The sequence below is a fragment of the Oreochromis niloticus genome, linkage group LG10 (assembly GCF_001858045.2).
Source record: "Oreochromis niloticus isolate F11D_XX linkage group LG10, O_niloticus_UMD_NMBU, whole genome shotgun sequence".
NCBI lineage: Eukaryota > Metazoa > Chordata > Actinopteri > Cichliformes > Cichlidae > Oreochromis > Oreochromis niloticus.
Window position 1 is genome coordinate 3,219,196 of NC_031975.2, and position 12,367 is coordinate 3,231,562.

The 12,367-nt window shown below is 38.6% G+C and overlaps 1 protein-coding gene across 1 annotated transcript in view; it reads left to right on the plus strand.

The window, feature by feature from the left end:
- The first annotated feature begins 7,231 nt into the window (after positions 1-7,231).
- usp25 (ubiquitin specific peptidase 25) overlaps positions 7,232-12,367 on the plus strand; it is a 33,461-nt gene continuing 28,325 nt past the window's right edge. The window contains 1 exon segment of the mRNA XM_005454589.3: positions 7,232-7,501. Coding sequence (XP_005454646.1) covers positions 7,460-7,501 — 42 coding nt within the window. The 5' untranslated portion in view covers positions 7,232-7,459.

Below are 12,367 nucleotides of genomic sequence, written 5' to 3' on the forward strand. Positions count from 1 at the left end.
CTCGCAGTTATATGTAATTTTATGCTGACTCTTTTTCTTAAAGACGTTATGGACTCATAAAAAATTCAGACAGATAGATAGACTTTAAACCAAATCATTCTTGGACACTGGCTCGTGTCTAAAACCCCTGAGGAAAAAAACTGAAGAAAACCTGGCAGATACAAAAGCAGACTCAAGAGCAGCACATGGCCCATAACCATACAGGTATTTCAACATTTTGTTTCCAAAACATTGTTGCAATATAATGTGTATACAGAAAGTCTGCTTGAAGCCAGCCCAACCTGGTCTGTTTGCAAAGGGTCTTATTTTAGCCACACATGAAGCATCATAGTTGGTTCATTTGCTTAAAGAGGGAGATCCTGGGGGGAAGTGGGCACGTCTCAAAACATTTTTAAGCATTCATTTTCTAGTTCGGCTTATTTTTATTACCTTTCAGGTCCCACGGAGCTGGTGTAGCCAGAACATTTGCTAAAATAAAGAAGCAAAACTGACAGCTAAAATCGGTGCGTTCATGGAAGAACTGAATTCTACAATACAATAACATGCAACTGTTTTATTCAGTATGTGGGGTAAACCTTTATCCCACATACTGATGTGGCAGGTTTGCCCAAAAGGCAGGTCTATGTGCTGGGGCGACGGCTCGTCATGTTGTTGCATTTTCACATGTATTAGAAATTTAAATACATTTGAATAACAGTATGTATCCCAGCAGTGGCTTCGATGTTTATATGACTCAGAAGTGAATCCAGTTGTATCTCTGTGACAAGATGCAAGAAAGTATCAACATTTTACTCCTTTGTGAAGTCATTTATGCGATGGATGTGTCTGCAAAGTGTGGCAGTTACAGTGGAGTCATTTATAGAGCCAAATTGTCAATTAAATGCTCAGCTGTTCTTGAGGTGGTAGCACTGGCATCACTACACAGGAGTGTAAATATTTCTGGATCTCGGCATGTAGTTTGGATCAAACTTTAAATAGGTTATTATAAAATGTTTGTTGGAGTTCAGATTAGACCATATGGGCCCCATGAATTAACATGAATGCTACACCCTTGTGTTAAAGGACAGTTGTAATGTACATGCGTTGCAGTTGTGTTAGATTACTGTATCGGGCAGAGCGAGAAGGAGGATTTTCAGTGTCCTGGTGTGAGTGGAGCTATTATCATACAGCCCTCGGGCTCACTTTCGGGATCTGTTTTGATCCTCAACAAACAAGCAGACATCAGCTTGTCAGCCAAGGATCTATTCAGACTGCAGCGGCTTCTGTTTGACTTTGCCAATTGATTCATCAACTTATTTTCTGATTGGTTTCCTGACAGCTTCCCCGATTCTCTGACTGATAGCTCTACTTTTTGCCTTGAGGTCAAACTGTGTGATGTGTCTGCTCAGACAAGAAGGCTGTTTTAAGAGGCTGCCCTGGGTGTTTAAGGTAACCTTCACACACTCTGTGGTGGTCAGTGAATATTTCAGCACACTGCACATAGAAGTATAAAATATTGATTAAGGCACCGTGCTGAAAAATGAAAACAGACTCTGTGATTTATAATGCTACTTGATTTGGCAAGTGGAATCATTTTCATGTTTCATTCCTTTTTCCACATTTCTGCTGCGGCTGTGTGGAGCTGTTATTATGCAAGCTGGCGCTCCAAATGAGGATGTTGCCATCTGCTGGGAGAAAAGCTGAATAGCATGTGGTAACAGCACAACTTTGATTTGTTGCTATGACAAAATAATGTATTAATACTTATATATATACATATATATATATGACTATATGTTTATGGATATAAATTCAATTCAAACTCAGTTTGAGCTAAATCGCAGTTATTGTTATAATGAAACTACAAAATATACACTGATGAAATCCTGTTTACGTCCTCAGTTCTGTTGCTAGATCCTTCTTCCAGTGCCATCATAAAGTTCTGACGATTCCCATTAATATTTATATGTACTAGTTAGATGACACAGTTCATGTTAACAAAGCATGCTGACAGCTACAGTTATAACTATTACAACAATGCTATTCCTGAACATCTAAAGGATGACCCAGTTCTGTGTGAGAGGACTGTTCTCTTCCATCTTGCACTGAATTAATAACAGCTGACAGACTTGAATGCCCAGTGTTTGGATGTTGGTGTTATTATCTCGGTCTGAATAATTAGGACAGAATGTGGACAGCTGAATTCAGTGCCTTACACTTGTAAGACCCCCACGCTGGTGTTCACAAACTATGAAATACCACAAAGGTAATGGATGTCATGAGCTTTGAAATGTTGCTGTGATGGGAGAAAATGATCATAACTGTCCCTAATAAATGAACAAACCAGGAATGTTGTCAGTCATCTTTAGCCTGACAAGCAGCCTTTTTATCCCTATCATCCTTTCATGGAAGGGGATGGCATTTTTTGCTCCAGAACCCTGAGTTAAACCCGGGGTTTGGAAATTTGACTGTTATATAATTGTAAAGTAGCACCTCCTTGAGGCCAAATGATTCCTCTCATCTTACGGGAGGTAAGAATGAGGAGTAGAAGGTGAACACTGGGCACCAAGCATGAAGGCATACTAAAAGGAAAGGCTGTTTTCAATATATGAGAATTAAAGTGAATCTGATACTAATACATCCCAAAAAACAACAAAAAACAAGACTCAGATAGAGCAAACCACTGCAGCTCAGTCTAGGCAATATTTACTTTTTAGGGAATAACATTATACATTTTCTATATATTCAGCTTATTTTCTATGTTTTTTTTTTAATGTAGTTTAAGAAGTTTGTAGTGGAGTAAAAAACAAATTCCATGCTTTGTCATTTGCCACCTACTAAAGATCCATTTTAATATACTTTAACACAACCAGCAGATGTGAAACATACAGTGGCTTGCAAAAGTATTCGGCCCCCTTGAACTTTTCCACATTTTGTCACATTACAGCCACAAACATGAATCAATTTTATTGGAATTCCAGGTGAAAGACCAATACAAAGTGGTGTACATGTGAGAAGTGGAACGGAAATCATACATCATTCCAAACATTTTTTACAAATAAATAACTGAAAAGTGGGGTGTGCGTAATTATTCAGCCCCCTGAGTCAATACTTTGTAGAACCACCTTTTGCTGCAGTTACAGCTGCCAGTCTTTTAGGGTATGTCTCTACCAGCTTTGCACATCTACAGACTGAAATCCTTGCCCATTCTTCTTTGCAAAACAGCTCCAGCTCAGTCAGATTAGATGGACAGCGTTTGTAAACAGCAGTTTTCAGATCTTGCCACAGATTCTCGATTGGATTTAGATCTGGACTTTGACTGGGCCATTCTAACACATGGATATGTTTTGTTTTAAACCATTCCATTGTTGCCCTGGCTTTATGTTTAGGGTGGTTGTCCTGCTGGAAGGTGAACCTCCGCCCCAGTCTCAAGTCTTTTGCAGACTCCAAGAGGTTTTCTTCCAAGATTGCCCTGTATTTGGCTCCATCCATCTTCCCATCAACTCTGACCAGCTTCCCTGTCCCTGCTGAAGAGAAGCACCCCCAGAGCATGATGCTGCCACCACCATATGTGAATTGAAATTTATTTCAGTCAACAACAACACAACAAATTATAATTTTACATAAAAGTACTCAAATAGTAACCGAAAAAGGAATAGGCTGAAGCCTTGTGGCTTATACTTATCCTATCCCTTACCCCCATAGAAATAATCAAATCCTTAACCTAGAAAATAAATAGCATTGATAAATAAGTTGTATAACAGTTTAAAAAGAAAACAATGATAAATCAAAAAAAATTTTAAACCATCACAAACAATTTTTAACAAACCAAATTTCTATAACCTTGTATAATACAAATTTTTAAAATCCTCCTGAAGAATGACAAAGAAAAACACATCTTCAGTTCATCATTAAGTCCATTCCATAATTTAACTCCCAAAACTGACACACATCTATACTTAACATTGGTTCTCACTTTAGGTATTTCAAACTTATAAGACCCCCTCAAATCATATTTTCCATCTCTTAGTTGAAACATACTTAAAATACAAATTGGAACATTCTTTTTCATCACACGATATATCATTTCTAAAGTTTTAGAATATATAATGTCCATGAATTTTAACATAGATGATCCTACAAAAAACTGGTTGGTGGGCTCCCTATATCCAACTTTATTTATTATTCTAATAGCTCTTTTTTGCAATTTAAATATTGAATCCAAATATGTTTTATAAGTGTTCCCCCAAATTTCTACACAGTAGGTCATATAAGGCAAACAAAGGGAAGTATACAATAAATAAAGATAGTTCTTATTCAAAAAATCTTTTGTTTTATAAAGAATAGAAATAGACTTGGATAATTTCCGTTTCACATATTCTATGTGGGGCTTCCAACAAAGTTTATCATCAATAATTACTCCTAAAAATTTTGTCTCATATACTCTTTCAATTTCAACATTATTTAAATTCAATTTTACCTTAATATTACTTTTACTACCTCCAAACAACATAAATTTTGTTTTACTTTCATTCAATGATAGTTTATTAAATACAAACCATCTATTTAGCTTCATGAGTTCTGTTTCCACTGTTTTCAGTAATTTCTTTATGTCTTTTCCAGAGCAAAATAAGTTTGTATCATCAGCAAACATCACATATTTTAAAATATCACTAGCTGTACAAATATCATTTATATAAAGTAAAAATAACTTAGGTCCCAAAACAGATCCTTGCGGAACTCCACAAGTTACTTTTCTAAGTTTAGATTTCATGTTATTAATACTCACATATTGGAACCTATTATTCAAGTAACTATTTAACCAAAACTGTACAACACCTCTTAAACCATACCTTTCACACTTCTGTAAAAGTAAAGAATGATCTATCGTATCAAAAGCTTTACGTAAATCAATAAACACACCTATTCAGTGGGGATGGTGTGTTCAGAGTGATGTGCAGTGTTAGTTTTCTGCCACACATAGCGTTTTGCATTTTGGCCAAAAAGTTCCATTTTGGTCTGATCTGACCAGAGCACCTTCTTCCACATGTTTGCTGTGTCCCCCACATGGCTTGTGGCAAACTGCAAACGGGACTTCTTATGGTTTTCTGTTAACAATGGCTTTCTTCTTGCCACTCTTCCATAAAGGCCAACTTTGTGCAGTGTACGACTAATAGTTGTCCTATGGACAGATTCCCCCACCTGAGCTGTAGATCTCTGCAGCTCGTCCAGAGTCACCATGGGCCTCTTGGCTGCATTTCTGATCAGCACTCTCCTTGTTCGGCCTGTGAGTTTAGGTGGACGGCCTTGTCTTGGTAGGTTTACAGTTGTGCCATACTCCTTCCATTTCTGAATGATGGCTTGAACAGTGCTCCGTGGGATGTTCAAGGCTTGGGAAATCTTTTCGTAGCCTAAGCCTGCTTTAAATTTCTCAACAACTTTATCCCTGACCTGTCTGGTGTCTAAATCCAATCGAGAATCTGTGGCAAGATCTGAAAACTGCTGTTCGCAAACGCTGTCCATCTAATCTGACTGAGCTGGAGCTGTTTTGCAAAGAAGAATGGGCAAGGATTTCAGTCTGTAGATGTGCAAAGCTGGTAGAGACATACCCTAAAAGACTGGCAGCTGGAATTGCAGCAAAAGGTTGTTCTACAAAGTATTGACTCAGGGGGCTGAATAATTATGCACACCCCACTTTTCAGTTATTTATTTGTAAAAAATGTTTGGAATGATGTATGATTTTCGTTCCTCTTCTCACGTGTTCACCACTTTGTATTGGTCTTTCACCTGGAATTCCAATAAAATTGATTCATGTTTGTGGCTGTAATGTGACAAAATGTGGAAAAGTTCAAGGGGGCCGAATACTTTTGCAAGCCACTGTAAAAACGTGATCAGAGGTCAAATGTGACATCATATTCAGATTCAAATTTAATGTGATATTTAAACTCACCATACACCAGTATCATTTCCTAAATGTTGCCAATACAAACAAAGGCAGCAGAACTTTAAACAACATTTGAGAGATAGCGGACATTTTATCCAAATTTGACCCTATTTAACCACAAAGAAGAGGCCAGAGGTTCAAAGTAACGTGATACTTAGAATTTCCATATATAGTTCCCTATATGCCTATATGTTTTCAATGCAAACAATGACAGTAAGAAACATATTTTTTAAATAGCTGTGTATAGGATTATTAGCACTTTGAGCTTCGGGTCACTCTATTGACCTTTTAGAAAAGGTCAGAGGTCAGATTTTAAGTCTTTGTACTTTCTATTCGTTGACAAGACACCAAGCTTGTAAGATAAAAGGTTCTAAATTATAAGGCTTTTTGTCTGTTTTTGACTGATAAATCATTAAGTTGACCTTGAAGACCTCAGTGGATGTCAGCCAAATTTTAGTAGATTGTTAACATGACCCTACTCTACACCCCTCCAAAGTTTTATCATAATTCATTCAAAACCTTTCTAGTGGTCATGTTTACAGACAGAATGACACGCATGCAAACAGTACCAAAAACATAAATTCCTTGGAGGAAAAAGAAAAAGGCAGCTGCCCAGAATGTGTGGATCAGATGAAAACTATGAAGTCAGAGCATGCCCAACACAAACGCTTTAACATTGAATCTGTGTGTGTATTTCACACCCAAGGATTATTGCTAACAGTGACTGTATGTTTTACTGCTACCTGACTTTATAATGAGAAATTGGACCAGTACATCACTGTACAAACTGTGAATGTAAGTTGAAGGAGGTATGCCTTATTTAAAGGCATAGTTTTAGAACTTGTCTATCATTATAATGTCACATTTTAGTGTAAGGACTGATACTTATCTAGCACTTTTCTACTCTAGCTGGGCACTGTGTCTAAGATTCGCAGTCATAATGATGCATCGGGGCAATGGGGTTCAGTGTCTTGGCCAAAGAAGCGGGGATCGAACACCCGACCCATTAGAAGAGCAGTTGTAACTCCAGTGTAACCTACATCTTACAAATCAACAAAAGCGATTTTTTAAAATCATTTTAATTTTAATATATACATCTATAATACTCACCAAATGATTTTTCCTAGAAATTCTGTTTTCAAGGAAACTAAAACACAAACAAAATATCAAGAATTCCTTTGCAATATGGTGCATTAAAAAAGGTGCTGAAGCTAAGCAAAAGCAATGTGGTTAAAATGAATCGCAAAATTTCTGGCTATAATTGTAGTTTACATTCATTTTCCCCAAAAGTCCCGTTCGTGACGGTAACCTAGTTCAACAGACCTGAGTAATCGATCCCAGCTCACAGGCAGCGAAGAGCAATGTTTTCATGCCTGCTGACGACTTGCGCTAGTCACTCTGCCATGGCGCCCGTAATGTCGCTGATTAAGGAGGGGACATCGTAGCATCTCCTTTTTATATCGCTTTGGTTAACGGTATATCGTGCATTTTGCTACTTCTGGTTTGAATTGAACAAAATTTCCCACTGAACCGGCCATGACCGTGGAGCAGAATGTCCTCCAGCAGCATTCTCAGAAGGTAAGCTGCCATATGATAACTTGGTGGCTAGCTAACTTTAGCTTAACTGTATTCCTACATAGTTTAAGAGCTCAAAGAACGCAGAGGGTGGGTAAATTAGTTCCATGGTTGGTTGGGTGTACCTTGAATTGTTGTTTAAAGACGTCGTGCGTGACCCTTTTGTGAAGAACCGTTTGTAAATCCCACATAACTGCATGTAAGCTGGGCCTTACGTTACCCTGGGTCAGTGCTTTATTCAATATTTTGCTAGCCAGTGTACGTGCTAATGTAGCCGTTAGCGAGAGCTAACGGCTACCACGTAAAGTTAACTGAAACCCCAACATCGTCCTTTACGCTGGGTTGCGTTTAACAGAAGCTAGCTATTCATATATTATAACTTGATGCTCTGCATGGTAACGTCATCACTATGGGCTATCCGTGTCGTCAATTAAAATAAACATGGCTAAGTGACAGTGACAGATTTAACGTTAGCTTGTCGACGTCCTCATAGTAAGTAAATCTTTGATTTCTCCGAGGTGTTTAGCAGAAGTCTTCTGATAAACTAGCCCCCCCACCATCACCACCAAAGAAGATAATGTTTAGTTTGATCAAGTGCTTACTCTTTGTTTGTGTGAGCAAATGTTTCCCAGGTTACTCATCTGATACCTTTGTTTACAAAGCATGTCCAACGGCGAAGGTGGAAACCCACCCGAGCAACGATGCTTGGCGGGGATTGAGTGTTCGGATTGCAAGCCAGGCGTGTGACAGTTCATAACCGGGAAGGCAGATTATTATGTTACATTTGATCACACCGCTCTCATTTTACCAAAGTGCATTAAGATCCGCTGCTTAGACGCCTAGTTATGCGATTTAGTCCGGCCACCATGCCCAGTACCGCATAGCTCTGGTTACTTATGTAACCACTTGAGTGATGTTGCTTAATCATAGGTTAGATGTTTGCTCCGCTGGTCCAGAGGAAAAGAACTCATATTTTGGCAAAAGTCTTATATAATTGCAGCGATGCTTTACTACACTTCATACAGTCCAGGAGCTCTGCAGCGCAGGCCTGCTGTGTTCAACTAAACCAGCTCCCCAGCCTTTAAAACATGAGTAAGCACCATCAGGCATATGGTGGGCTCATTACACAAGTTACGGTCTTAGGCAAAGGAAATACTTGAGCCTCTGTAATGGCTCACACTTCAGATTTTTCTGTTATTGAGCAGCCTGGCCTTATTAGTGGCTGACATCACACTACAACAACAGCCGTTAAAATGTAGTACATTGTTTATCTTGTGTTAATAAATATGTAGGGTTTCTGCTGATTCTGATTGCAGCATATGTATAAAGTAGTTTGGGTCTGATTTGTTTTGAAAGCAGATTAGTGTGTTTTGGGATATTGTTGTAGTCAGTTGTGCTCCATCAACACTCAGGGTGTGGTGCTGGTTTTCATGTAGAGACCTGTAGATAGCAAGATGAGAATATTTCAGAGGACTTCTGATCCTGTCTGTACAATTTCTTTTCTTCTTTTTTGGTTGCCCCCCCCCCCCTCTTTTTTTAAACTGCTTTAAAACTTGTGCGCATGTGTGTGTCTGAGCAACTGTTCTTGTGGTAGTCTTGGCCCATATCTGTCACAGGTGCAACTTCCTTCACATTTCTTGTCCTGGGCTACTTCCACATATACATGGGTATCTTTTTGTTTTTAAACAAGGATTTTCTACTTTCATTTTCAAAAGAATCTACATCCATGTGAAAATGCAAAGGAACAATGTCATGGGCATACCAAAGCAACAGGTGGTGAAATGTCAGCCAGTCAAAAGCCTAACGGGAACAACAAAAAAACAAAAACAAGATACAGAGTTCTTGCGTCAAAAAAAGACAGATGCATAGGTTTTTAAGGAATGCAAGACAAGAGCTTCATTTTCCTTATCCATATGTAAACACAAAAATGAGAGTTTCCAAAGGTCTTTGCTCTGGGACAACCTTTTCAGAAGCTCTGTTTTCATTAGCTTAAAATGCAGTTTGTGTGGACAAAAGGTCAAAATGCTTAGAGAAAGCTACTTTCCCCAAATATCCATGTACATTTTGACAGGAGAGGGCGTCCAGTTGTTGTCTTTATCTTTATTCTGCAGTGGTTTTAATAGGATAGGTGCATGAGCCACCGCACTACGACTACCTTTGTATCAGTGCTTTCTTTACCACTCACCATGGCTTACCATTAACAACAGGCCTGCTGTAACAGAAGCCTTACAGAAAAGCTGTCTTCACTGTGGTCTTACAAATATTGTTTAAATGTTATGACAACTGAAGCGGGTGTGAGGAAGCATATGAACAGTTTCTGACTCATGTTTTATTTTAGACATTGGTCCTCGCAAGTTAGTACTTGTTAAGCTTAAGTAAGATTAGTTGTTCTCTGTAGTGACAGGCCACAAGTCAGAGTATCACTTCCTCTAGAAGGTTGATAGGAAGCGTGTATTCCTGTCAGCTGCGTATTCTTGTTTTATAAACTTGAAAGGTTATTGCAGACAAATTGGACTTGTTGTATATTCTGTTGCTGCAAGATGTTAACTTTCCTTCATTCTCTACATTGTCTGACTCTGCAAAAACATTTTCTCTTGAGGGTTGACAGGGGCACAGGGAAAATCACATAAGATCCATCAGAAACAGAAGTTAAGCCTCCGACCTTGTAGAGAAAAACCTCCTTAGAGCTGGAGGAAGTAAGTATCTTACTTGAGGATAATAAGATATGGCTGATGCAGGTCTGATGTTTTTTACTGAACAGTCTTAGTCTTAGAGCTGTCTTAGTCTCAAAATTATATCATGATATTTCAAGGAAATCTGTGGTAATTATATGATGACACAGTAAAAAACAAACCAAAGTTCTATTGGTGTTTGTAGCCTTCAGGCAGGAGCATTTATTACTACAAACAAAGTGAGGGGAGTTTTCCATCCTCCTTTTCTAAGGAGCTACAGTCATTGATGACACAGTACCTAATCTGAAGTGTGAATCTGTTGCTACAAGTTACCAGCAGCATTATAGACAATAGTAGTGACAGAGCAAATGTAGGCGGACAAGTAGACTTTGTAGTGTTTGGAAATGTTTACGTAGAAGTATAACATACCTAGAGCTGGGCGATATAAGATTTTTTTCATATCACGATATGTTTTTTTCATTTCAGGCGATAACGATATATATCATGATATAAGCCAAATAACTATATTTGTAAGATTTAAATGTGCCGTTGCTCACAAGTAAAATGTAAAATAATCAGCAGCTTGTTTTGATTTAAATATCTATTTCCCATAATAAGTTCAACAGGGCAGATGTACTTAAGGAACATGAGACTTCAGTTTCAGATAAATAAAGTCAAATATTGCAAACTACACAAAAGGCAGCCGCTAAAGCATTTAAGTTTCAAAATAGAACAAACAAAACAGACCACTAAATTGTCAATTCCACTTAGAAACAAAATATTAATTCTAAAAATAAATCTTACTTTGTTTTACAGAAGAACAGACAAAATTGACTAACTAATTGGCATTCGTTATGTCGTTATGTCTCTTAGCTTTTTTGTCATATGGTAAGACGCTGGAGAAAGCCGACTCAATTGACTGTTGCTGCTTCGCAGGGATTCTCCTGGTTGTTTTCGATGACAAATTAGCATTTTCAGTCTACGGAACTTCTCTGGCCCTTCCTTTCGACAATCTCTCTGGCATTGGAACCGTCATCTGTGTTCTCTTCGGTAATCTGGTCACCCAAGCTCTCGGTTGATTTTTCTCTAGTGGGCGCACTCATTTACTCCATTACCCGGCCGGCACGGCAGCTGGCTGCTTCCCAAACAAATACTCATGTGCGGCTTGGCACTTGTGCTGTACGTAACAAGTGACGTGACGTGACGTGACGTGACGCTGCGGCTGTGATTGGTTCGGCTATGCGCTACTTAATTTGGATTGGCTGTTCTTTTTTTTTTTTAAGACAGGAAGAGAGAGAGGGATGAGGTCTATCGCAATAGTTTCATTTTTCTATCGAGAAAAAGTTATTTCGCAATACATATCGTTATCGTTCTATCGCCCAGCTCTAAACATACCTGATTAACACTTTGAAACTTTTTGGTTATTGTGGATGTCATGATATGGCACAGTCCTACTTTTGATCATCATGCATTCTGATGATGATACATATTTCTTACCAGTTAATAAACTCACATTAGGGCTATTCGATATGACCAAAATCTCATATCCCGATATAAGACATTTGTCGTCCTGACAACGATATAAATCACAAAAATGCAACATTTTCTATAAATTCTGTGAATCTCGGGCAACTCAACTTGCGTGAAGTGTTTCCAGCTGGGCTTCCTTTACCTGGAGTGTTTTAACCCAGCGGTCCCCAACCCCCGGGCCTCGGACCGGTACCGGTCCGTGAGTCGTTTGGTACCGGGCCGCGAGAGTTGAGGCTCGGGTGTGAAATGTATTGTTTTCAGGGTTTTTATCGGTTTTCAGCATTATTTTGTTATCGTTTTTATCGTTAACTCGGTTTTCCTGGGTCTTTTCACGTGTGTTATGAATAAATCTTCTTTTTTTCGGTACCGGTACTAGTTTTATTTTGTTGTATTTATCCGCGACACCTTAAAGGCCGGTCCGTGAAAATATTGTCGGGCATAAACCGGTCCGTGCCGCAAAAAAGGTTGGGGACCGCTGTTTTAACCGATGCATGAAACTATATATTTTTAGACATAAGTTGTAACGGCCACTATTTTCTTTCAGAGTTTGAGTCTAAGGTTTATTTTTTAGCACCTGACGGCTCTTTTTTGCTTCTCATTGGTAAACTCTCTGCATACTCTTTCACGTGATTCAGTTTATTTTGAAAAGTCTCAACAGGATCTTGAG